At 47.5% G+C, this 26,280-nt stretch overlaps 1 protein-coding gene across 1 annotated transcript in view; it reads right to left on the minus strand.

Moving 5' to 3' along the window:
- Positions 1 to 1,594: 1,594 nt before the first annotated feature.
- ZNF618 (zinc finger protein 618) overlaps positions 1,595 to 26,280 on the minus strand; it is a gene marked incomplete at its 3' end in the record, with an annotated part of 164,085 nt that continues 139,399 nt past the window's right edge. Inside the window, exons 12-17 of the mRNA XM_082492432.1 lie at positions 25,737 to 25,820; positions 24,561 to 24,617; positions 17,116 to 17,160; positions 9,416 to 9,493; positions 4,231 to 4,332; positions 1,595 to 3,108 (exon numbers count right to left, since the gene is read on the minus strand). Of these exons, the coding sequence (XP_082348558.1) occupies positions 1,595 to 3,108; positions 4,231 to 4,332; positions 9,416 to 9,493; positions 17,116 to 17,160; positions 24,561 to 24,617; positions 25,737 to 25,820 (1,880 nt within the window). The remainder of the gene's footprint in view (positions 3,109 to 4,230; positions 4,333 to 9,415; positions 9,494 to 17,115; positions 17,161 to 24,560; positions 24,618 to 25,736; positions 25,821 to 26,280) is intronic.

A 26,280-nucleotide genomic window follows, 5' to 3' on the forward strand; every position in this document is an offset into this window, starting at 1 on the left:
AGCAGGAGAGACTATTTCAAAATTAAGAATTTGCTTCAATCTGCCTCCGGGATACAAGTCCCAGTGATAAAAAATGAACAGTTTGGCACCAGAAGTTGGGAATTGTCCAAGAGGCACCAAACCTGACAGCCTGCAGAGATCCCATCCACAAACTGTGCCTACAGGCGAACACCGACACAGCAGAACACCGGCCCCGGTGGACAGCGGAGTCACTGAGATGTTTTTGCATTACGATGATCTCTAATTGCATTTGGGGTGAGTTGGTAAGTGTGAACGTTTAAGGGCCCGTGGCCTTCCTAGCCAGAACGACTCAGCAACATAACAAGTAGTGTAATGCACTGTAGGTATTAAAAAGACATTCGTGCTACTAGAGGAAACCATTCCAAAGAAAATGGGAAGATATTCTTTGCACTCAATCAGGAGCATTTACATTCAGAAGGATCTTTGAGCCCATGCACTTCTCTAAGCTTCCTTCAAACCCCAGTTTGACAAAACTGATGACCTTTGTTCCCCTGAAAAATCATACACCTTGGTTTGTCCTTGGCCTTGTGAAGTTACTTTGAGTGTGTGTACTGAGAAGGGTTACAAAAAGTTGAGGTACAAGGGTTCTCAATGGCAGCTGGCGGACCCCGGCAAGCTTGCTGGTGGCTCACAGGCATCTGCGTTGTCACCGCTTGCTTGCTTTTCCTAGTTTCTAGCATACAAGCAACTGCTGTGGCTCCCATAAGGACATTATTTAATCGCAAAGGGGCTACTCTGGAACAAGTCTGAGAACCCCTGATGTACAGAATTTACAGAGAAGCTAATTAACACTGGGAATTCAGAAAAGAAGTTATGCTGTAAAAAAAAATTTCCAAGAAACGTAACAATTACAGACATTTTCTGCCATGAACGATATTCTCTTAGGTTCAAATCAAGCTTATAATCGCTAGCTAACATGTTAAACTCAAAACTGGGAATGGAGATAGAAGAGTAACTTTTGTTTTCTGCAAAAACCGTGTATGAAAAAAGTTAAAAATAAAATTCAAAAAAACCCTAAAGTCTCCCTTCCTGATTTCTAAAGATACCGGTGTTCATAAAACACAGCTGCCCTGATAACATGCACCGTATGTCAAGAAGGCTGCAGACAAATGCCCTCAAGGTGTACAGTTATTCAAAGGAGCAAAGTCCAGTGCAGAACTGGTCTGTTCAACGTGTAGTCTGATTATCCATGGCAAGATGGCCCAGGGGACAAGAGGAAAGGTGGGGTGGAGGAGAAACAAAAGAAACTTCAAGTCACTTTAGATCTCAGCTGCCTGAAGACTTTAGAACATCAGCCTCCCATTGGTCTGCCCACTTGAAAACATTAGAAAGTCTGTCAAGTCCACACACTATCTATGGAAAGGAGCACGTTCCTGGCAGAGGGCTGTCTCTCTCACGTGCTCAGCTTTCCTTTCAAACTTAATTTTATATATATTTATATTTTTATATATATATAAAAAAGCACTTGGTTTCCAGGGGCATTCATAATGAGGTCCACAGTGTTTAGAACTTAAAATTCTTTTTCTTTGTTTGGAACAGTGTTTTAAAGTTTTGTTTTAATTAAAAGACAGTCTTAAAGCATGTTGGACTTCAAAAACATGAGTTTGTTCATGTCTTCTGGACTGAGTAGCCGTCTCCTTTTGATTAAGAGAGCCTGCTCACACATATTTACACATTCGCTTCTGGCACCAACAGCAGGCACTGCTAAGAGCCAAAAGGCTAGCTTGGCTAGTTTTGTATGCTTTTGGGTAACACACGACCAGTACTGAAACAGGTCAGGGGTGGCCTGGAAGAGAGGTTCTTGCAAATAATCATAGACTTCATTTTTCCCGAACCAATCTTCTTCCTGAGCTGCTGTGGCCTCCCCTGCTGCCCGAGGCTTCTTGGTTGAAGGTTCAAATTCTGTTTCTTCTGCCCAGGACTCTTTCACCTCATTGATCAACTCACAGACCTTGCCAATGATCTCTTCGTGCTGGTACGGTGGGACGGGCCGCAGCTTCTGTTGAGGGTCTAAGATCATGGCTACCTTGTGTGCCGAATGTACTTTGAAGTTCTCCTTCAGCGCCTCCAAGAAGAGGTGGCAGAGTTTGCTGACTACGCCAGCATCGTTAGCTTTGGAAGTGAACAGTTTCTCCAGTTTGACGTAGGTGGGCAGTACCAGCTGCAAGGTGGGCCGGCTCTCGTTGCTCAACTCAATCACTGCCTGTTTCACCGGAGCCAAAATGGCTGCCAGGTTGCTGAGCAGGTGTTTGTTCAGGTTTTGGATGAGGTTCATCTTCTTGGCCCTGCTGTAGAACTCGCAGATCTGCTCGTAGCGCTCGTGGACGAGCAGGAGGGAGTCGGTGACCGAGTTCCAGCAGGGTGGGGGAGAGGTCTCTTCCAGGGAGCCAAAGGTCTCCTTCGAGAGGCCTGTGGATCCTGCCAGATCTTCACAGACATTCAGGAGCTCGATCACTTCGTGCATATTACGAGCCTGTAGTGTTCGCTTATTCAGCACACTCTGCACTACTGAGTTCAAGGCACAGGCCGAACAACGCAAGCACATGCCTGCCTTGGAGAACGCAGAGGAATTGACTTTGCAGTCTGTGACGTACACCGTCCTGATCTCTGACATCACAAACTCCGAGAGCACGTTCTGTACCCAGTGGTGGATAAAATCACCATTATCTCGAATGTCTACGCCCTTAATTCCCAGGACGTAACTCTTGATGTGGTTGCCTTCTACCTGATAAGCTGTCAGGATGTAGCAGGAATCGGGGCCGATGCTCTGGGAGTGGCAAGTGACACCGATGCCGAGGCATGCGTTGCTGCCCAGGGCGCAGGTGACTTTCACCTTCACTTGGTTGTACATCCGAGGCAAATGCTTCAGAGCCAGTGTGTTGAAATTGCCAAGGATTTCGGTGACAGAGAAGGCACCATAGCGAGCTCCGCTATCCACCAGGGTCTGTGCTAGCTTGATGAATTCCTTCCCACTCACCACGCTCAGAGCCCCAAGGTCAGTGCACATCACCCTCAGGAGCCTCTCGGCAATGTTCTGCCGCTCCTTCTCTGGGATCGCGCTGTTCCCTACCGAACCGCTCGCGGATGCTGCAGTGAAATACAAGGAAGGAGAGAAAGCACCAGATGAGAATTGCTCCTCTGCAACGGGAGAGGGGGAGGAAGTCACAAAACAATTCTGAGAGAGACCCAAAGAGGTGGAACATGCCCAGATGATGGCAGAGACATCTCCAACCCCGGATTTCTTCCCCCAAGGGTTTTTGGACAGGGACAGGCCTTGCTCTTGCTCAGGGCAGCAAGGAGCTTATCTGCATGCTTTCCCTGGTGTGGGGACTGAGGCAGAGCACACACTATCTACTCACAGTTCACTCCCTTAACCAATGGCATCTCTGCGGTGTTCACTGAGGAACTGCCTAGGTAAGTCATAATCATGTGTACCGTTTGCTATGGGCTGGTGGTCACAGCTTAGCCCAGCTGGAAAGCTGGACATCTTTCCATTTTTGTGATTTGAGTCTTTTATTTGAGACAGTTATTTTAAGAGGAGTTGCTTCAGTGAAGCATACAACTTCCTCCACCATTTCAAACAGTGCTGGAGCCCAACTTTCTATTTCTTCCTCTGAACTCCAGCAACCCCACTTTTTGTGGCTGATTTCAGGCAACGTGAATGTCATTTTTAGCCATACCAGAACACAAAAGCACTATGGTTTTGTATCACCCTTCCCCCAGGCTGCTCAGCTCAAGTGCTTCAGAACTGATTTCCCACAGGGCTGTGTTTTACCTTTTCCCATGGTGAAGCACAAGCTCACAGGACGAGCTGGAGACAAAGCCAGACGCTGGTTGCCTGCCCGCGCAGGGAGTGACAGGTTATGCCTATGTCACACCGTGATGACTGGAATAATTTTTCAATCCCAGGCCGGGAACTCTGACATTGGATCAGAAGTTAACTTTTTCCAGGAGTTCCCAAATGCATCTTCCTTACCAACCTTTCCTACCGCTTCCCCAGGGTTCCCAGTACTCCTTGCATACAAGCACTCCTGTAATGGGAATGGGTGCTCTGCTCTGGGTAGTACATGAATTACGGATGAAATCCAGAGCAGTCAGGCGAGGACAAGGGCCTTGTGCAATGCCCGTCACTGCTGCACCCTCTCTGATAGTCACTTGGTCAAAGTGGACAGGTAAGCCCGGGACAGAAGAGCAAACACTGCTACGTACTATTGTTGGCGTTATTTCTTTGGAGCTGTGGTTTCCACTTTTCTTCAACAACAGCTAGAGGTGATCTGGGCTGGCTAGAGGCAATATTGTTCTCGTTGTCAGCTGTGGGGCAAGAGACAGGGAGGTGTTAGAAGCACAAGATAATAATGCTTAAAGCACAAAGAAGGGGAAACAGTACCCATCTGCTTCGCATTTACTTATGGTTCCCTTAAGTAAGGTGACACCAATCTACTCCATTGGCTGTATCTTTTAAGCAGTGTTCAGTGAGATGGCACAGTACCGTCAGAAACCTTGAAAACTGGCTTTGGACTTACAACCTATCACCTCCCAAACTGTGACTGAAATGACAGTGGCTTTTTCTGTGCATCAGTGACATTGATGCCATCAGCACACCTTGAGAAATGTCTCCCAATCAAGTGAAGCTGCACACCAGGAGGAATCGAAGCTCCTTGTGCAGCCTGACTTGTGGAATTTGCTTGCTTTCGAAATGAAAGGAGGTGTAACAAACACTTATCCTTCTTTTGCTTTACTGCCTCTTTCTGCACTGCAGGTGCTTTCCCTTTTCTTTACTGTTAAATACCTTGTTTGTCAAGCTACGCTCAACTCCCCTGTATCTACGGATCTTATTACAATCTTCATATATGGTTTCCCCCCACTGCAGAGAGAGGGCCAATCTCCTCTTGGGTTGCCTACTGCTGCCTCAGACTGGACGCAAAAAGAAAAAACCTCATGTTTCTGGAGTGTGACCAAAGATCGTTCCTTCCTAACGCTGCAGATACCAACTGCCCTGGAGGTCTTTGCGTTCATGCTCCCATTTCTGTATATGTAACTGGGCTAAATACTTTGGCTGCCAATCCAATGGGATCTTTCAAGGAAATGCAGTCAAGATCAGTAAATTCTGTATTGTATCCATGTTCTTTCCTCTCCTGTGCTCCAAGAATTTCTCCCCACCCTCTTGAGAGGATTTTCTAGTTCTCAGCATGCTTCAGTATGAAGGTGTGCTCTGAAATAGGCTGCGAAGCAACAACAAAGTGCACAATGAAGAGCGGTGGAAGAGGAAGGAGAAAGATGGAGAGAGACTGATGACCAGCTGAACAGAAGGATGTAACTAAATACAAAGAAGACAAAGCAGGTCCTTTACTCATCACAGCTGCACTTATTTCATCTAATTTTGGACATCTCTATTAGACACACTGCTCTTCAAAGTGGCCCCTTGAGGCTCCTTTTACACTCAGTGGTGCAAAACAGGCTTAAGAGTGTGATTCATTCACCCAAGCAGAACTAGATGCCTCTTGTAGTGTAAGATCCATCATGCCCTGAACTCACCTGGAGTCAATGACTTCTCCACTGATTATAAAGAGAGTCCAAGTTGACCAGCTCAGGTGGCAATATCTATAGCCTATGTGCACCAGCACACCGTGAAATGAATCCTGCCCCACTGCTCCAGACAGCAGAGCATGAATTAGAGGAATGCCTTATTAAGGCACACACAGGCGCTTTGCTCCACAGCCCAGGCTGATCTGGCGCTGAGCAGAGCAGTGGGCTGCCCATCAGAACAAACAGGAGAGGGCAAAGTTGCTCTCCTTCATGTGTGGCAATGACCTGGGAGAGAAGGGATACCAGCAAGGATCTAGAGACAAGCGATGATGTGATGAAACTCCAGCGCTCTCTTCCTTATAAGCAAGTCCTCTCATATTTGAGCAGCTCTGCATGTTAACGGCTGGGGCGTTCACAAACCTTGCTGATGAACAGTCACAGACTGCACAGTATTATGAGGTCTTGGCACTGCACTGGCCACAGACCGGATCCATACCTAAGTGCCATCCAGGATACGACAGAACCAGGGCAGACTCTGGGACTGCCTGGAGAGCTGTATGTGCCCAGGGAATTCGCTGGTTGCGGCTGGTCCCTGGGGAGCACTGCCATGCTCAGGACTGCAGCCAGAGGTCAGTCTTTGCAGGTGTGGAAGAGGCGTGAAGAGCAGGAGGTGCTCCAGTGAATGCTGGCGATCAGATATGCCACATCACTTTTCCCCCAGCATTTGCCTAGAGTAACTGCTCTTGAGCTAACGCCACCAGTGACCTCAACTCCAAACATCTGTAGGTAGGCAAAGGGAAATGCTGGATGTTGCCTACTACTAACTTTGTTCACGGTTCAGGCCTTCCTTATCCTGGTGAGGGGTCTGCAGGGGGAGAAACCCTCTGTATTTCCTCCCCCCAATTCTTTATCTATTTTATAATAATAGGGGATTCATTATGTACAAATATCTGCTGGCATTCAATATGGCATTAATGAGTTTTGTGCATTTCAGCCTCATCTTCCTTATCAGGCAGTCTGTGAACTACACAGATCATGGTTCTTTAATTTCTTTTCATGCCTCCAATCCTTTAATCCAGGTTCAGCCTAGTCGTCCTCTTATTTTTTTAGCTCTAGATTGTAGGAAGGGCATTATATGGTAGCACTCGACCTGAACAAAGTACTCTAAAGGGAGTCAAAGCTGTATGTTGTATAGTGTAATTACAGAACAAATTCCTTTGCCTGATGTTCTGCTGTTCTATTTCAGCCTTTCAGCATCCAATTTACATTCTAATTGCTTCTTCTCCTTGTGTAACCACTTTATGGAGCTATAATCTCTCCTTACTACCTTCTAGCCTACAGGCTCAGCCTCCTCAATGACTCAAGAGCCAGTATGTCCCTGCTTCTGCTCCTTGAGGCCAGCGCCACGTTCCCTGTCTTCAGTCACTTTCGAGAGGGGCTCAGTGGATGCATCACGTTTAGTTGGAAGAGATCAGCCCTTTGCATCAGACACCATAAGCCAAACTGGAATCCTGAACACATTAACTGAGGCACTATTTAACCCATACAGGCTTCTTGTATCTCTGCGTCCCCATAATGAAACATCCCTTGAGCCAGGCAAATGAACTGGTATAAACCCCTACTACGCCAGTGTCCCCAGTATGTGGATCCTACACCACCAGTTCTGCTGACTACTGAAAGGTCTCTGCACTCCCAGAATTCAGAGATGTTGTGCCGATGCTGTTTCTTGGATATGGAAATTCCCAAGCTCTGACAGACTAAAAGGCAACAAACTGCGACCAGAGTAACCGCAAGCCCTGCGTAAACTCCACTGTTGCTCTGATGAATATCCAGCACCGTCACTCACCCAAACCATCTGCAGCTTTCACACCTCTTCATTTTGTTTTGCCTTCATCCCACAGTAGCAAATACCGCGCCACTGGTCCCCAGCTGCGTAGATCTGGAGGAAAGGCTGCCGTTCCCTCCAGGGGAAGAGGCGTGAGCACAGGACTGACAAGCACCAGGCACAGAGATGTCACAGCAGGGGACAGGGGACGGCTGCTTTCACAGGGGCAGCCTCTGTGACGCCTGGAGAAAGCACTTAAAGAAGACATGGAGAAGCTTGCTGTCACTGTACCAGCAAGACATTCAGGAGAAAGCAGCCAAGCAGAAGACCGTGACTTACAAACAGAGCAGGGAGAGATGAGAAAATACAGAGTTTAACAGGAGTCATCCTGAATTGGGGAGAGGGGATTTACGCATTAATATACCTCTGCTGACATTACACGAGTCGGATCACAGATACCTGCTCCCTCCAGCCCTGTTCTGCGTCCAAAGTAACCCAGGTGAACAAGCCCAGAGGCCATGGGTCATTTGTAAAGAAGAGAGAAGGAAGAAGCTGCAGACAGCACGAGGTTAACATTTCCAACGGCTCACGCCTTGCCAGTGAATTGCCATTCTCCCCTTTGACACCTTCACCTTGATCCCTCCTTTGCAGCTCCTCAGTGTCACCAAGAGCTAGAACTCAAAATGTTGCACTTCAGTACCGGAGAGCAGAGTAAGGAAGAGGATGGTGAGGACGCAGCTTGGAGGCAAGCAGAAACTGCTGTCGACAAACAGCAAGAACAGATCCCACCACCATGGAGTGATGGCACAACCCTGAGCGGAGCTTCACCGCTCCTCCGTGTAACCTGAAGTCCAACTACTCCACATTAACCAGGTTATACTCTAGCAGAAAATAACATCCACAACACTCATACCATCTCACAAGAAATCACCCTAAACGTCTCTTCATAACATTACAAAGACGAAACTAAAGTAGCTGCTGAACAAGACACAAAGCCTGCACCAAGATTTGCCGAGGAGAACTGAACTGAAGCCGAGGAACCACGCAAAACTCAAGGGATGCTCATTAAAATTAGGACTAAAACTAAAACACAGAACAAGGTAAGAACTTTGATTAGAATTACTGTTACAGAATAAAAAATATGCTTTTCCTCAAGCCACTTGTTCTTCCGTGCCACTCCACTCAGGGCTCACCTGTAAAGCGAGCGCAAATGCAGGCACTGAACGAGCACCTCAACAGAGCAGCTGTCTGTCGCAGAACACAGGTCTGTCAAAGGCGAATTAACTAGTAAACCTGTGTTAATTCACTTGAATTTCCATTCAAGAGGTAAAAAGGAAAAAAATCTGCCAATGACAAAAAATACTGTTTCTATATTTTTGACTATTGTGAATGCTGTCTTTGAACGAGCTTTGGCTTTGAAATCTTAAAATCGTCTTTGATGTGTTGAGACAGAAAACAAAAAAAGGTGGCTTTGAAACAAAGTAGTGGAGCCACTCCTCAGAATTGTCTTTTGAAGAGGGCTGAGAAGGAAACGAACACAACTGCTGAAATAGCAAATTCTTCTCTGAGAACACATTTCAGTCCTCTGCAGAACTCCGGGAGACACAAGCACAGAAAAAGACGTGTGTGGGCGAAGGCTCTGCTGCCCTGCAAGCGTTTTGGCTTTGTTTGCTGCAATGAGAACTACCCTTTTGCAGGAGGGATTTCATCTGCTGGAGGAGTGACCCATTAACGCTTACGCAACGAGCATGCCCTAGATATTTTTGGATAAGGGGAATGAGGAGTTTGATGTGCTCTGTGCTAGCACGGCAAGTTTCCTCTCTTCCTAGGGAAAGGAGTGTATTTACGATATACCCTGAGCCTTGCATTGTCGCAGCCACTATGTGCTCCAGCCTTTGAGTATCTGTTTTGCTGCAGGTGAAATTACTGGGGCTTTGGAAACCGTGAGCACAGAAAGCTCTATTGACACACAACGGGGTCAACATCAGGCATCAGCGCAGAATTTAATTCTCCGCTTTAAGCGAGTCGAAGTGCCCAGCTTACCTGCATGGGACTGCATGTGCTCCAGGAGATTGTTATAAAACTGGAACTGGATTCCACAAGCTCCACAGGTGTAAGGCTCTGTTTGGGAGAAATCAGTTCAGAAGAATTACACAGAGTATGCAGGGAAGCAGCACACGTGCATACTTCAGTTTGTACAGTAGCGGGGCGGCACTTTAGGGCCCGGTCCTTGTCACCTCAGCCCACGTGTGCACATCACAGCGGCCCCTTAGAACCGAACCCGCAGGGCTTGGGCTGCGATTCGGGAAAGCGCTAGGGCACGTCACTGCTTCCCAGGCTGGGGTCGGGCATTTTTCCATGCGTTTCACTTTACTGCCACGAGAAGGCCCGGGATGGCAGAGGGACAGCTCGTGCACTAAAGCGAAGCGCCTGCGGTGCGTGTGGGGATATCTCAGTGAACCTACACACAGATTTGAGAGGCTACGCACCGACTGGGGTTTGCTAGCTCGTGCCTGCTGCAGGCTGCTTTAAGCATAGCTTTGTTCTTTTTAAGCCTGAAAGCAAAGCACGGTGAATTCCTTTTACATCCAGTTCTGTCAAATTCCAGTCTCTGTTGCCTTTCCTGAGTAAGACGAGGAGCATCGGGTTGTGAAAAATCCCGTTGCTCAGAAGTTGGGGCATGGGGGAACTCAGCTTGGGGTTTTTTGTGGCTGTCAACAAGTGGGAATGGTGAGTGCCACTGGGCTCAGCGGCAGCAAGTCGCCGGGGTAAGCAGAGGTGGAGGGGAAGAAGCACAGAAATCAGCGCTGTGCCAGAAGGCTGAGAGCAGAGCAGGAGAGCCATATTGCCAGAGTAATATGGATGAGCCGGAGTCAGGGAAGAGTTGGGCGCACAGCTCCCTCATGAGCTGAAAGATACGTTTAGTTCTGTTCTAATAAGTATGTTGAAAGTGTGTTTTTTCCACTGAATTAACCTAATCGCAAATGTTTGCAGTTGCTCGTTTCAACAGTATTAGTTGAGTGCATTAGTTGACAGATGTAATATCAAACTACAGTGCCTGAAATATGTTAACATTGCCGTTTGCGTCTATACCTCCGGATACACCAGCGCACTGCCACCACTTATGCCGTGGCATTTTGTCTGGTAACAGCAGAATGGACAAATGCAAGCATTTGGTGTATAAACAGCTTTGCATATAAATGCCTGGCACACACGGAGAGCAAGGTCTATGGCTACTATATACCAGAAATCAGTATCTACGTTCAAAGGGAAAATCATATTCTGTATCAATGAATAAGCAAAAGCACCAGCATCCAGGATGGAAGAACCAAAACACAGGAAAGCAGAAGCCTGACTCGGCTATGATCCGTAAAATGTCTTATCTCCAGTAGCAAAACCCAGAATTCATCAGATAGCTACAGGAAGCTGCGAGGAAAAACATAAAAGAGACCATGAACGGTTCGTATAAGCTATACTTATATGCGGAAGGTTAAACACCCTGCTGTGCCTCTCCCACGGAACCTACAGCCCTCTGAAGCGACGGAGCCAGCTCCACCTGGAGGAGCTGTGTTCAGCGCTTTATTTAACTTACTGTCTTTCCTTGTGATGCTACTCCTGTGTTTTGCTGCAGTGAGGAAGTTTTGGAAATGCTGTAGTTAAGTAACTGTGCTTGTGAAAAAAAGGGAAGACTTCGGCAGCTGAGTGGTACCCCTGGGAATTTCAGGACTCGGGGAATTAACAGGGACTGGCTGTTTCTGTTGAAATCATCAGTTGTGAAATAGTCGCTTGTGGCAAAATGCCACAAGAGGTACAATGTAATCTAATTGTTGATACAGCTTTTGTAATTATCAGAGTGGAGAATACCCCACATGGGTGCAAACCATCCCTCTTAGATACATATTTCAATGTCCGATGACTTGCGTTACCCATGCACCTATTTGCCTCTGCTGCTTATAGAGCTCAGACTGCTCAGATGGAAATGTCTCAAACTAAGCAGGTTGACTCCCCCTTCAAATGTCAAAATTACCAATTGACTTATCTAATGAAAGAAGTCACACTTCAAAGACCCTGTTGAATGCTCCTGACAGGTTCCTGGCAGGGTCAGAAGAGCTGCGGTGCTGCAGCCAGGGCAGCCCACAAAGCTACCTGCCCCGTTCTCTGCCCCATTGCTTTGCTGGAGCCCCTTCCCCTACATCAGAGTTGGGAGAACAGAACGCACTGTACGTCCGCGCTTCAGAAAGCCTGAAATCTAGAAATGTCACACTGTGGTTCCCTGGGCCACTCTAAGGTCTCCGCGGGCTATTTAAACATAAACATGCACATGCACTCCCTTCTGCCATCTCTGCCTGTAGTGGCCTTGGCCAGAGAAAGCGGTGGTGGAGCACTGCTGCAGTCCAAGGACTCTTCTCTGCTCCCAGACAAACACACAAACTCCACAGTTCCCCTCGAAGCAGGTTTCCAAGTAGCCACCAGAACAACCCTTCCCCTAAGTCCAGTTACAGGGCGCCTCACTGGGAAGCATATGGCTCTCATACAGCCAGCACTCTCCAAGCAGCGCATTTCTCACATTCATTTTTTTCTCGTTTCACTACGTCCTCTTATTTCCTTCTCAGCTCATTTTGTCTCACTGAGCTGCTTTACCTTCCCCTGTTACATTCTCACCTATTTTATCACCGTAAGCGTGTGCTGCCTTTCATCTAGCTCTCCCCTTGCCTGACTCCCCTTCACTGCTGACCAGTCTTTTCTGGGTTCTTCCCATCTCCATCCATCATGCAGTGACCATCAAGGTCTCCAGAGTTCTTCATCTCAAGCTCCTCCCTCTACTGCTGGAACATACCATTTACTCAGTGCACTCAGTGACTCTGAAAGGTCTCTTGTTTGTGATTCTTTCAGAAAATAACCTGTTGATTTTCATCCCATTTCCAAAAGCCTTGCTTCTGTTCTACCACAGAAATGTTCACCTCTGGAAACAAAACCACTGTCTACTTTCAAAAACTAATTTCAAATTCTGAAAATGCCGAAACATTTTCTAAACACTTTTGAGACAAAGAGCCACAGAAGTCTACAGTTTGCCACAAATGTTAAGTTAAAAGTTAGAGCACACAAGTTAAAACTAGGGATAAAATTTAAATTCATCTGACAATTCAAGTCTTTCTTGGGGAGGAGGGAAGGGATACTTGGGAGGATGTGCAGAATCCTGTGGGAATGAATGAACTCGCTTTACCTCCCTGGGCTTTCTCAACCCTCATACTTCTGAGATTTCAGCTTCTAAGCCCCTTGTGCTCCACAGCGCAGAGAGCTGGGAACAGTCATGCTGGCTGGAAGGAGGGTGGGATGTGTCAGTGCTAGAAGAGGGGTCTGGAAAGCGGAGAGGAGAAAGAGGCAATCTGTACCTGAAACCAGGCAAAAGCCACCACTGGAAGAGGATTGCTCATCTGGGCTGGTACACATGCTGAGTAAATTCCCCCTCCCTTTGATTTCTCCTTGCAACTTAAGGGTACAGTTAACTGGAAAAGTTGTCAAAACTTCTCTGCTCCAATCAATGAACTTCTTTCCCTCTTAGCTTTGCTGGTGGCGATACAAGGAAAGCTGGGACCCATTTGTGCTGCCCGCACCAACCCCTTGAGAACATCTGTGCTCCCCAACAGCCCCAGCTGTTTTGGGTGGCCAAGATAGGCCTCGTGTACGAGCAAAGCAGGAAGAGCTCAGAAATGGCTCAGAGGCTTCTGACCTGCAGCAGCACTGCCCGGACAGTCTGTCTCATGCTGCTGGAAACCTTCTCCCTCACCTCCTCAAACCCTTAATTCCTTCTCAGGAACCAATTCCTTTTGCTGCTCCACATCTGAGGGGGTGGGAGTTGTGGCAGGAGCAACAGTACCCCCTTTCAATGAGAAAAAAAACAGCCATTCACCCCACGTGCTCAGACAGGCTCCTGGCTCTCACTTGGGCCAGTGGGCTTCTTACCAATGCCAGGAGCCGCGAACTTTCCAGCTCTGCTCCCTTGGCACAGGCGGGGCAGGAGGCTGCTCTGCTTTCTCCAACCTCCTCTGTTTGCGTTCCCCTGGGCAGATGCTAAACACGTGCTGGTGCCAGCTGGTCTCTTGCTGTGTACTTGACTTGCGCAGGCTGAGGGTTGGGACTCCAGTTCACACCCATAACCACAGCTCCCACAGCCCTGAGCCCTCCTGGGCTGGTGCAGGACGTGGGCTCCATCATCTGAAGACCCCACCAACTCCCAGAGAGCACGCAGAACCGCCACGCTCACACGATCCTCCTTCACCCTTGTGTCTCAAAGCAGTGGAGGATAAATTCGCCAGGCTGCATGAGAAGGTCTCCCTTTCTCTCCTTATTTCCACAACTCCTAGTAACTACTGCTCAGCCTAAAACAGCTGGAGGATGGGAAGGAAGGGTGTGAAAACAGCCCAGAACGCGCCTTACGCAGCCATGAAAGGTGGGAGGAGACAGGCAGAGAGCTCACCCAGGCTGCCTTCAGAGTACTGCCCTTTTACAGGCTGAAATCCCGAGCTTTGTTTGCTCTTGCGGTGTTGGCCAGGCCGTGACCGAGGCACAAGGTCCTGCGGTTTGCATGTAGCAGACTGTGGCCTCTCTACTACCGACTGCCACCAGTGCGTCTGACAAAAACTTCACACTAACAAATAAGCCATTGAAATCCTGCAGCGCTCAACTCTGAACCTGCAGCCCAGCATTCTCACGCTTTGCTAAACGTCTCAGAAGGTGAAACGCCAGGCTGCTATCGTTCCTCCACCCACCTCCAGAAAGGAAGCTTTTCACATAGCCGAGCCCAGAGCCGTGAAGCTGGGACAGCAGTCAGAGATGCTGTGTTTTCTGCAGGCCTTGGGATACATCTTGAGCTCTCCCGTGGGTTCACATTCAGCCACAGCTAGGAGGCACTTTCCTGCAGCAGCAGGAGAAGCCGAGAGCCTGTGCAGCGGCAGGGAAACGGCTCTGCCTGACCCTGACACGTGCTGCTGCGCAGGGAGCCCTGCAACACAAGGCTCCGGGCCCTCCTGTCCTCCTTGTTCTGCCACAGGGCTGAGCTGCACGCAAGAGGCTTTGTTGCAGAAAGGATGGAAAGAGGCTCCAAGTATTCACAAAAGGATAAGAAATCATGAAGTGGACCCTCCAGGGAGTTCAGGCTGCCGCATTAGCCCCGCTGTCTCTCTGGCTCTGTGTTGTTGTTGTATGTTCAGAAGCCTTCTGCAATCCTGTAGCCTAAATCTGGCAGCAGAACGTCTGTGCGTGAAACAGCAAATGTTGCGTGGGCCAGACCTGTCCACATGGCGTCAGAGAAGGGGAGAGGGTACAACACTGACTGTATGACAGGTCACTGCCTGCACAAGCGCCTACGCTGCTGCCCCGCTACCTGTCCACCCACCATCTTCTCCCATCTTCCTCCTCTAATCCCTCCTTCCTCCTCCAGTCCCTCCTTCCTCACTGCCTGTCCCCTTCCACTCAGAGCTCGTGGCACAGACTCCGCGGGTTTCCCTCCTGAGCCGTGCTGTCGCTGCTCCTTCCACCGCCCGCCCAGCAGAGGAGCAGACCCCAGCGCTGGGAGATGGCCGTCTCTGCAGCGGCAGTGCTACCCTCTCGACAGCAACTTGAGGTTCACACTGTGCTGAGCCGGGATCCGGACTCTGAACAGCAATTCCGAGGCAAAATATTTGAAAATTTAGAAGGAGGAGGAAATCACTCTGAACGTGTCCTGTCTGCCAGCAGAAAAGGGCGGCTCTACAGCCAGCTGATCTCAGCAGAGTCTGACTCTAATTCCCGAGTTTTCCCTCAACGTAGAGGGGCTGTGTAGCGGAGAGCACGAGAAAATCTGCTGCAAGCAAGAAGTGCCATTGGGACTGCAAACACCCACCCCAGGGAACTTCGAAAGCCTCTCGCAAGTCTGAACCTCAAGCGTTGCAGCATTCCCAGGCAATGGTATCATGCACCAAAGAGCTTTCCTCCCCAAAAAGAAGAGGCATTAGTCTGTGGTGCGCTGGGTGCTGGCTGCTGAGCACAACGCACTCCTTCTCCCCAAAAGCATCCTTCCCCCCCAGAAACGACCTCCTTTATGAGCGAGGTCCTCTCTGCTCTGAACGAGACAGGCTATCACCTCACCCTTACCGTTGCCCAGGTACCCTCTGAAAACACCTCTACAGAAACCTAAAGTACCAGCAGCTGCTGAAGCCCTTCAGCCGTTCTCCTGAGCCACACAGAACTAACGCTCACAATTGGTTACACAATTTAAAACATCTTTCCCCAGGGCTATTATTAGACACTTTTATTAGTGCTTTATATATACACGCAGTGAACAAGGCTCCAGAGTACGGCAGCAGGCGGTGTAAGCCAAGACAGAGAAAAACTAGCATTTGTGCTTAGGTTAAATAAATCACTCTAATTCCCATGTTAAAGTCTCATTGCCACATCTAAGCCAGAGAAAATAGCAGAGCCTGGTTCGAGGCCAAGAGCGAACATGAGTTGAGAGCTTTTAACAGAAAGTTTCAACGGAAAACGCCCCGAGCTGGTTGTGCGCGAGTGAAAGCCGGCAGCCAGCTCAGCAACCGACGGCCGCGCAGGCAGCAGCCCCCAGGCAGCTCTCTCCTCCACAGAAAAGACCCACATTTCAACACTTCTATCCACATTCTGATGAAAAACAAATGCAGAAGAACCGTAAGGGAAACTTCTCAGTGTTTACACCCAATGTTTCCATTGGCTTTAGTTTTAATAGTGTAACTGCATCTTCCCGTACCTTTGATACAAACTGATGAAACACTGTATTACAATCAGCAGCAGTCTCCTAGAAAAACACCATCACGTACCAAAATGAGTGGAAGTTTCCTGAAAGCAGAACTTTTGCCACTTCCACCCATCTCAGACAATAAAAGAGGTGCTACATAAGAAGGTGCTACGAAGCGTGCTTTAAAAAGGGGAGTCCTGAATACATCACAGTTGTTACATATGTTGGCACTAATTTGATTTCTCTTCCAACGTGAACTCTCATGTTCTGAATAAATCTCTCACTTCTTCCTCAGATTTGTAAGTGGAGAATGAACACGCGTCCTGCGCCACCGTGGCGATGCTCAGGGTGCAGCACTCAGGGCTGTCCTACACTGAGGGACAGCAGTCCTGGAGGTTGGCACAGACGGTATCACCCCTGAAACCCAGACGCAAGCCAAGCAGTAACCAAACACTCTGCAGGGCAAAGGAAGATCTCCAAGGACAGAGGGCAGAATCTTGAGCAGAGACCACCTGCTCATCCCAAAACCTGCTCTCGCTCCCCTCCTGCTGGCTCACCACCACGTCCTGGGCTCCCATGGCTCATTTGGGCTCTCAGGCCAAAGGGAGTCGACTCCGCAAAGGTGTGTCGTGAGCTGAGCCATGGAGACAAGTTTTCCTGTGCATAAATGTAACTTAAACGCGGATTCATTTTCAGTCTTCAAACCTTGGTCTCTTAGAACATGTGTTATTGGCACATTTCACAAAACTTAACTCCCAGAAGACTGTAAGTCAGTCGAAATGGTCTAGTAGCACACACTGCACAGAAACACCCTGAAGGATTGCTGTTGCATTTTAATCCAAAACCAGAGCCACAGAAGTGAGGCATTTTGTTTTTGACACCTGGACTCATAATAAAAAAAAACATTTATTCATGAAAAATGCTAAGAGGGCAGGCCAGCATGGCCGCAGGGTGGGAGTCCCTGCCTTTGCGCACCACAGACATCCATCACACTTACTTTGTAAAAGCGGGAAAGGATTTGAAATCAGGGGACTTGCGGTTTCTGCAAAAAAGAAAGAGATTTAAATATTGAGGTTGGCAGAGACCTCGCTGCATGCTACACAGCTCTGCCTGTCTGCTCACTGATCCTTATCCTTACTCCGCACTTCCAGATTTAACTGTGGCAGGATGGGGATCTCCATTTACCGCAACTTAGGACATGTCCGGCTGTGAATTTTCTCCCTCGGTGTCTTGTGAAGTTTCTAGGAATCTGCGTCTTTCCTTCCCATTTCAAAATGTCCAGAGATTTTAACATACACCCTATGCTACAGCAATGGGAACATTCAAGCGGGGAAGGCCAGCAGAAGAAAAGCTAAGGGGGCGAGAAACCCTGTACAAATGCTTTTTTTGGGGCCCCAGATACAAACGCCCAGATTCACCGCGCAGCTTCCTCAAACTGAAGCTGGGAAGGAAAACCAAGGTGTTTTAGCCTCACTGGATGGTATGTCAAAGGAGAGAGTTCCTAAGCAGTGCACGTTACTTCAGGCTGAGAATACACATTTTCTGTCAAGCACACCTTGCAGATTTCCTCCCTTTAAGGTATGACTGGAAGGAATGGAAACCCAGGATGCTCAATAAGCCCTTGGTCAACCGGGAGCTATCTGCATCCACCCCGCAGTGCACTGGAGCAGAAGTGGTGATTCTCAGCACCTGTGCAGTTCCCTACAGTTTCCAGGTGAGGTCCTTTAGTGTTCAACACCCCACAGAGGGGAAGAACCCATTAGTGTTAAACATTCAATCATTAATTCAGGGCATTTACAGAATGGTCCGAGGTCCAAAGTTATGAATTGACACATCGGTGAATAAGGCTCTCGGGGCGGACATACTTGGACTGGTTTGCTTGGAAGGAAAACTTAAATCATTAACGGCATAGGTCAAGAGCACAGCGAGCCTTCGTGCAAAATATTTCAAGGTGATGAGGACCTGAGCTGTTGAAGAGGGCTTCAGCTGCCAGGGCCAGCCAGTAAGGGATGAAGATGAAGGCATGGATGATGCTTGGCAAATACATGAATAGACAGTGCTATGGAAAGGGTATGCATGGAAGGCACCAGCTGGATACAGAACGCTGCTGATCGCTTAACGCATTTCTATTCCCCAACGCTGCACTGAGCGCTATTTGCAGCTGATGAAGTCTGTGTCTGGAGGAAGATCTTCACTGAAACGGGTTCCTAATCTGGTCCTACTGAGCAGTGAACAGGGCAGGCTCCTCTAGATACCATTCTTTCACTACTTGTGCTCTCGATGCCTCTGCTTTGGGAAGAGCTGTACTTATTCAGTGAACACACGGATGTTCACTCGATCGTCCCACGACTTCAGGCTTTAAAGGGCTCTTTCAGCACCCCAAAGGCAAGTAAGCTTTTGAGGACCAAACCCTGATATTTTACCGTCCCCCCAGAACTCAACATGATCTGGGAGAGGCACACAGCACTGGCATACACCACTTAATACCCCACAGTGAATTCTCAACACACTCTCTGGCTGCTTTCCAGCCAGAAGCGCTAACGTGGTCTCCTCATTATGTTTGACTTCCTATACACATGAAAACCATTGTCAGTCTGCAACAGGAGCTCAGGCCACTTGCTAAACATTGCTACTATGGTATTTTAAGTGAAGAAAGACTGTTGGGATTTTTCTTTATATTATGGGCCATTTTGTTGTCCATGCACTGTAATGTCCCTGCCTCAACACAGTCAGTTCCACTAACACCAACTACTCAGAGAACAGTCACAGAAGTGTCATAGTTTGAATGATTAATGATAATTTCCCTTGCTTTAGGGATTTGCTCATCTTTCACTTCACAGATCCCCCAGGCAAAACTGAAGGAGGAGTTCACCTTTTTCTGCCCACATATCTGTCTATCAGTGACCCTTTTTGCCATGTCCTGTCCAGCCCCAGTCCAGCACAGTATCTGTGCTTGAAGACTGCAATCCACAGCTCGTATGGCTGGCTGTTTGTTCCCAATTTTGCTGACTGCTCACACTCTTGCCTTAATGTCTTTCATATGTATCGTCCCAACGTCCTTCCTGGTGTCCCAGAGCTCTGGAGCAACTGGCAGTACTTCACCCACAGAGACGTGCTGCTGAGTGGTTATTTTAACCCAGATATCTTTCTTCCCGTCTACAAGTTGCCTGTTAAACACGACGAGTCTGAAACAACTTAAATAAATGTGGCACCAGAAATAAACAGTTCATTCCTGGAAACCTCAATTCCATGCAAATGCCCAGTTGACACAGCAACTCATTTAGGCGACGGAGCAAAGTGACATCTTATTAACTGGAGCCTCTCCCTACATTACTCTTCTTCTAATGATGAGAACTGCACTCAGATGGTAATCCTTCATCTGGGCACATCATTTTTTAGCCTGCGTTGAAAAATGCAGCTCTATGTACGTGCAATTGTGTTGCCTCTTGGTCAGCATTACCGGTGCTCTGCACAGCTCTTAGTTATGACAATGGGGGAGCTCATGTAACGACAACCTCCTCTCTTTCCTCACTCCTCAAACTTGGTCATTATCAGGCTTGGACCACCCAGCGGAACTGAAAGGCAGCAGTAACAGGCTTGTACTGTTTGCAAACCAACCAACGGATGAGAAAGAGATTTACCAAAAGATGACCCACTTGCATGAGATTTGTATTTTGTGCTTTGGTCCAGCTGACATAACCTGCAAGACAGTTGGGTGCGTCTCAGGAGGCAGAGGCGTAGGGGGCCGGCTGTGCTAACATCAGACTGTAATCAACAATCAAGAATTATTATGGCTCAAGCATTAAAGCTGTATTTACCCACCAAAAATCCTAGCCTAAAAGTCACATCTTCCCAGAAGAAACCCAACCAGATTTGGACGTGCTATATGATCACTGGACTACAGACAAAGTGCAGAAGAGGATGCATGGCCAACAACAGAGAAGGAGGAAGATCTCAGTGTTCGTAACACACCGAGCTGACTCCTCCCATAGCGCACCATGACCGCCTGCACTTTCAGTGCCAACCAGCTGTTTTGGACTAGCTGGCAGTTTGAGGACCTGAACATCCTTCCTCTGTAGCGAGATCATCCATCCACTCCGGTCTCATGAACACACAGTAATGCTGACAACAGTCTCACCATAACTATGCAATTTGCTTCATCCCAGAAGTTTGGCAGTAGCCACCACTGGGTGTCTTGGTCTGGCCTTCCCTTCGGGTGCGCTACAGGACCTGGCATCATGGTAAAGTTAAGAGCAGGAACTGAACTCTTCTTACCGCAATAGAACTTGCACGGGGAGCGCAAGCGGACGTTATGTGTGCTTCCATCACCACCAAACGAAGCTTCACAAGAGATTTATATCACAAGTTTAACACTGATTGGCACTCTGCCTTTTTGCTGCTTTCCATAAAACTAAAGGTTAGTTTTGCTCAGCTGCTGAGCAAGACAGACATACCACCTATTTCTGCTTAAGAGACCACCCTGCTTAACACACACTAAATATACTGGTTTTATGTGGCAAGTGGCAAATGAGACATTTCTAATTATCCTTCTGCTTGAAATAGTTCCATGCTACAACTGAATGGGAATTGGGATCCATAATATACTGTAGGATGCAGCTTGTGTACATTTTCACTAGCTAAATATAACTACCTTAAGTGTGCTGCATACATAGGAAAACAAAGTGCACTACTGAAAAATGTTTTGCGCTTAGAACTGATTCACTAAAAAGAAATACAGCATATAAGATCTTCCTAGTCTTCCTAGTCTGTCATTTCTGAAAATCCCACTAAGCGTGTGTTTAAAATTTGGTCCTATGCCCTTTAAATTTTCAGAACTGGCACTTCTCAGTCATTTCCCAAAATTTTTACTTCTAAATCAAAAGGAGGAAATTAACTTTTTTTTCATCTCAATCTCACCTCAGCTTGGCATGAACTGATTCAAAAAAGCAGGTAATTCCCTTGCCCCTCTACCCAGTCTGAAATAAACGCTGCTGGAAATAAAAGCTTCCCTGAGTAAATATGAATGAAAAGCACTGACATTTTAAAAATGGTAAATGCTCAAATTTGCTCCACTGGAACTTATGACAGTAATAGTTACCAAATGCAGCATATGAAATTGAGACATATTTATACAGCTTAAATCAACCTTGAAAGTTAAAAATATTTCCCAATTCCCTACATAATTTTAAATTTGTCTCTTTCACATTCGTAACACCTAGTGAGTTTAGACATCAGTAAATACTGCCAATTTCAATTAGCTTTTTGCCTTTGATGGCTGTATTATAAGGTATTAAACTAAAGAACTTTTTTTTTGCTTTTTGCTTTGTTTTTGTTTTTTTTTTTTTCTTCTTAAAGTCTCGCAATTTCCTCCATCCTTCTTGGCCTACAACAGGTGGTGTAAACACAAATTCTTCATTTTACTAGGGAGTCATCCACAGTGTCCAAACAACAGATGAAGGCTGGGTTATGCTGTAAACACTGAGTTAGAGATGGTTGTTGCCCCTGAGGCTTTCCGAAATCAGAGAAAGTGAGACAACGGAGAGATCCAAAAGCTTGGGAAGCAACACGCCTGTGGTTACACACCACACCACTGCAGGGCCAAGTCTGCAGAGTCCCAGTCAAACGCTGCTCTCCCCAGTCCAGCTGTGCACGGTGGAAGAGGAGGGCGGCAAGCCTTCACTACTGAACACAATGCACGCATTTGCCCCTCTCTGGGGCTTCTTCCTTCCCTCGCTCAGGCTGATAATCACTAGCTTTTGCAAGAAGAGTATTTCCCAAGCTGGCCTTCAAATATTGGTTTGGAATTTACTACAGCAAAACCCCGCACACGTCAAGACTCAGCAAAATGACCACCACGAAGGAATGTTTTCTTGAAAGCAGCTTTACAGCATTTTAGATGACTAACAGCTTACGCATCGCAACGAGCCAATTCCATCTTTCGGGATCAGGTCATGTAATTGTTTTCTGGACCTTGCTTACTTCAGCAGTGAATAATCACAAGCTTCATGAGACTTGGGACCTCTGCGTTGGCTGCCTGCGCTCCAGAAGTGGCACAAGGAAGCAATCTGCCTATTATAGCAGATACTATTTTTAAAGCACTGTGAAACTTCCAGGTTTCATCAAAAAGCAAGTTTTTTGATGCAAGAGATTCTTTCCCATTAACAGAAAAGACACGCTCCCAATCATGAGTTGGACGGCAGCTGAACAGTCCTTCTCCATCCACTCCGTGGCTCCATCATGCCCTGCTGGGAAAAGGACTTTCTGCTAGTAGGTGAACTGAAACGCAGCCACTAAGTCGTGTTTGCCACGCAGAACAGGAGCTGTTGGTGTTTCACGGGCAGTGAGATGCCAGGTTACTCAGATAAGGATCCCAGGTACCTGCATGCGCTATGACAAGGAGTGGGGCTGAGCAAAGGGAAGAGATGGCTGAAATCCAACATTTTCCTTTCTAGTTGTCTTATTCCCACTGAGGACTCCCTACAGCATTGTATCCAAGTCTATTTTAGGTGGCTTTGGTTGCTGACCTTCCTGCTCTGCTTGTCCTCCCCCTCACTCCAGACGTGAAGCGGTCTATGGCATTGCATGTCAGGACGGCGACACGGGGAAAAAGCATAACATACCCAGCGGGGTGGCCTCAAAAAATCCTGCTGGTCTGTTTGACGTCACTATAACTGAGCCTGTGACACAAAACTCCCATTCACAAAGAGCAAGTGGTACAGGGAAACAAGCACTTAACGAGGCCAAGCCATCCAGCTCTCAGGCTGCTCAACTGGGACTTACATTTACCGCCCAAATCTGGGGACTATTCTTTACAGCAGTAGGAGTTTGGTGATAAGCAGCAGATGGAAGTGGGGAGGACAGAAGCGTCCATCCTTCTGTCATTCTCAACCACGTTAGCACCAGCTGCTTCTCTGCCTGGGTGAAACCTGCTGGCTGGAGCACAAGATAGGACAAGCCAACAATGCCAGAATTACTCCCAAGAGTTCACATCACACATGTGAACACAGAGCCACACAGTTTGTCCCACCTACTGAAACACAGTCATGGAAAGAAGGAAAATGGGGAGTTAAGGGCATGTCAACCCTTACTGAGAGCTCTGCTTGGACACCCAAGCACACAGATGCCTGCAGAGACTTCCACGGCCTCTCTAATCACCAGTGCTATTCACAGTGTGACCCGGTGATTCTCACTCAGGCTGCTATCAACGAGAACATTTAGACTGACTCCTGAGAACAAGAAGGAATAAAAGAGAGGAAATGACTTGGTGCAAGAGCTGGAAAAGAGCGCTGAATGGGACACATAGGAAGCAGCACAAAGATGGAGACAAGGGGGGAAAGCAGGCTAAGGAAGAAAAAAGAGGATGCGGAATAGATAAGGGAAGGGGGAAAAGGGACAAAGTTTATACATCCCCATGCACCAGTCTGACTTAGACGAGCATGTCAGCTGCCTAATGCAGAAAAGAACTGCTTCCAACCAGAGCCCAACTCCCCTCAAACCAGTCCTGAGCAGCTCACTCAAGCTCCTCACGATTCCTAAACAAAAGTTCAGGTGAGCACCTTGCAACTACCCCGCAGCCTGCCAGGCTCTAGATTAAGCCACTAAAATAAACTGACCATACATGCAGTGCAGACAGAAACACTTCTTACAATGAAATAAGTCGAGCAAATCATATGAAACTCACTACTCAGTTTCTAAGAATTTCTGGCTTTGTTTTGATTTTTACTGTGAGCTTTTACTCATGTCCTTGAAATGTTGCAGTTCAGGTAGAAACAGATTCAGAAGGATGAGTGTGACGTGAGCTGGTAAAAGGAGATGGTACGGAGAATCTGTGAGATGTGTCACAGCAGCAATGGGTCAATATATAACAGCAGTTCAGACAGAACTAAAGTCTTGGACTATTCAATACAGACACTCTTTTTTTGTGTGCTTCTTGACAGTGGTTCCTGGCCCCCTCCCATGCTAAAGCTTCCTTTCCCCTCCTGCAGCTTTCTTGGCTTTACGGACAAGCTGTTTGATATGAAGGAAGATAATTCTGCCCTTCCTCTGTCAGCTACACAGGGCCTGACAGGAATAAAAAAGGAACAATCTAAGGCTGCTGCTTTCAAAGGGCGCCAGAGGAGTCAGGAACCCAAATGGTATACTGGCATTTAAAGACATGCACTTAAAGGCTTTGAAACCCTTCAGACAAACCACTCTTACTACCCCCAGAAGACAAGACATGAGGAGCAGACCTGCTGAGAGGCAAGCGGCCACTTTCAGAACAGCAAGTCAGGCTAGTGACTCTTGGCAGTCAGTGAACTACACGGTTTTGTGTTGTGTCTAACAGCCTGGTTGGGCTGACTGAAGACAGACGTGGCCAGCCCCGAGGGGCTCCTGACTGCTGCTATCCGAGTGGAACAGGACGAAAGAGAACAAGGGCCTGAAACACAGAGACAAGCTCACCTGATGGGTTCTGCTTACACCTCTTTTCTTTAGGTTTTTCTGTCCCCGAATGAACAGCTGTAATTGTGGTGAATGCTTGGATTAGTACAGGATTGTTCCCCAAAACATAATACACAGTATTTTAGTAACAACTTTTTTCCCATTCACAGTCACCCACTCTGCTACTGCACATGGGTTTTCCAAGACCATTTAATTCCTTTTCGATATGGTTCCACAAAGCCCCGTATTTGCTTCAGTTGCAGACATAAACCCCCACAACAGATGCAGCGTAGCCTGCCCCAGGGAGAAATCCCTTCCTTACCTGTTCATTCCAGCTAACGGTGTTGCAACCCCACAGGTTTTGGTACTCTTGAATGAGAAATGGAGGGAGGCCAGCCTTTTCTGCTGGCATGTTATTTATCTCTGCATCAAGATGCCGAAATTACTTTTCATCTGGTTTGTCATCTTATGCTCCAATTAGGGAGCATAAGAGAATGGCAGTGTCCCACTTGAAGGCTGGGGGATACACTGGCTTGATAAAAATCTTGTGAAGAAAAGTCTATAAATGGTGTACCTAAACAAAGTTGTCTAAGCCAGTGGTTACGTTTAGTTACTACCACTTGGACTTAAAACTCAAAGGAAACTCCAGAAGTGGGGTAAATTTTAATTCCTTCTGGCATGTGTATTCTGGTTCCACCTCTACATGTCTGATATGCTGTGACCTCCATGTAGCAAACTCAGAAAGAGCTGGAATCCAGCTACAGTGATGTGTAAATAACTGCCACATGCAGCATCACTGTAGTCTGCAAACTGCTGTTCTATTCATAGTACTCAAACTTCTCTTGCTTGTTGTGAATGGCTTTGCTCCACAAGGACTTCACTGATGCACAGACAAACAACAAATACCGCTTTATCTCCATCCATATTCCCCTTTCTCTACATCTTTGCTCCCCATTGAAAAATCTGTGCTAAAGTACGTGGGCCTTGGGAGCAGGACCCACACATTCTCGTTTTTTACAGGCTCTGGCGTGCCAGGAGCCTGGGGAGGACTGAGAAGAGGGCACTGCCCCAGGAAGGCTAGCTGCCTGCAAACTTAAAGAAGGTACCCCACATATATAAACCATCACCGATCACAGCTGAATCCTGCCCTGGAGAGGGATGTGGTAAGCAACAGCAGGAGGGAGTGAACACACTTACCGCTGGAGTTCTGAGAATTGCTGTTTGTTTCTTCAAAGTTGTTTTGCACTTTGCCTTCCACTCTCCTGCTGAAAGCACTTTCTGCTGGGTGGAGAACAAAGCAGGGATGGTGACTGGTCAATACTGGACATGAAACCACACAGAGACAGAAGGCAAGACAACATTCTCTGCACCACTTTATTGCATATCCTGAATACAGCAGAAAGATCAAGTATCTCATTTCGGAGGCAAATGGGCCAGATTCATTGAAGGGATAACAGATAGGTATTTTTCTTGAATGCCTTCTGGCTGAGGTGGCGTGGATTGGCTCTTAGGGAGCCCATGAACACAAGTCCTGACTGAACCAGAAGGATCATGGCTTCCTCCCCTGCAAAAAAACCCAACCCTTATCTTCCTCTTCCTTAGGACAATAAGCAGCCCTTAAAGCCTCTGGCACAGGTGACAAGGCCTGCAGGTTGAACTGAGGTCTTCACCACAACACGCAGAATGTCACCTACAGAAGCACTATGGCAGCTGTCTCTGTGCTTCCAGTAACCTGCATTCC

This window comes from Vanellus vanellus (assembly GCF_965231255.1).
Source record: "Vanellus vanellus genome assembly, chromosome: 18".
Taxonomy (NCBI): Eukaryota; Metazoa; Chordata; class Aves; order Charadriiformes; family Charadriidae; genus Vanellus; species Vanellus vanellus.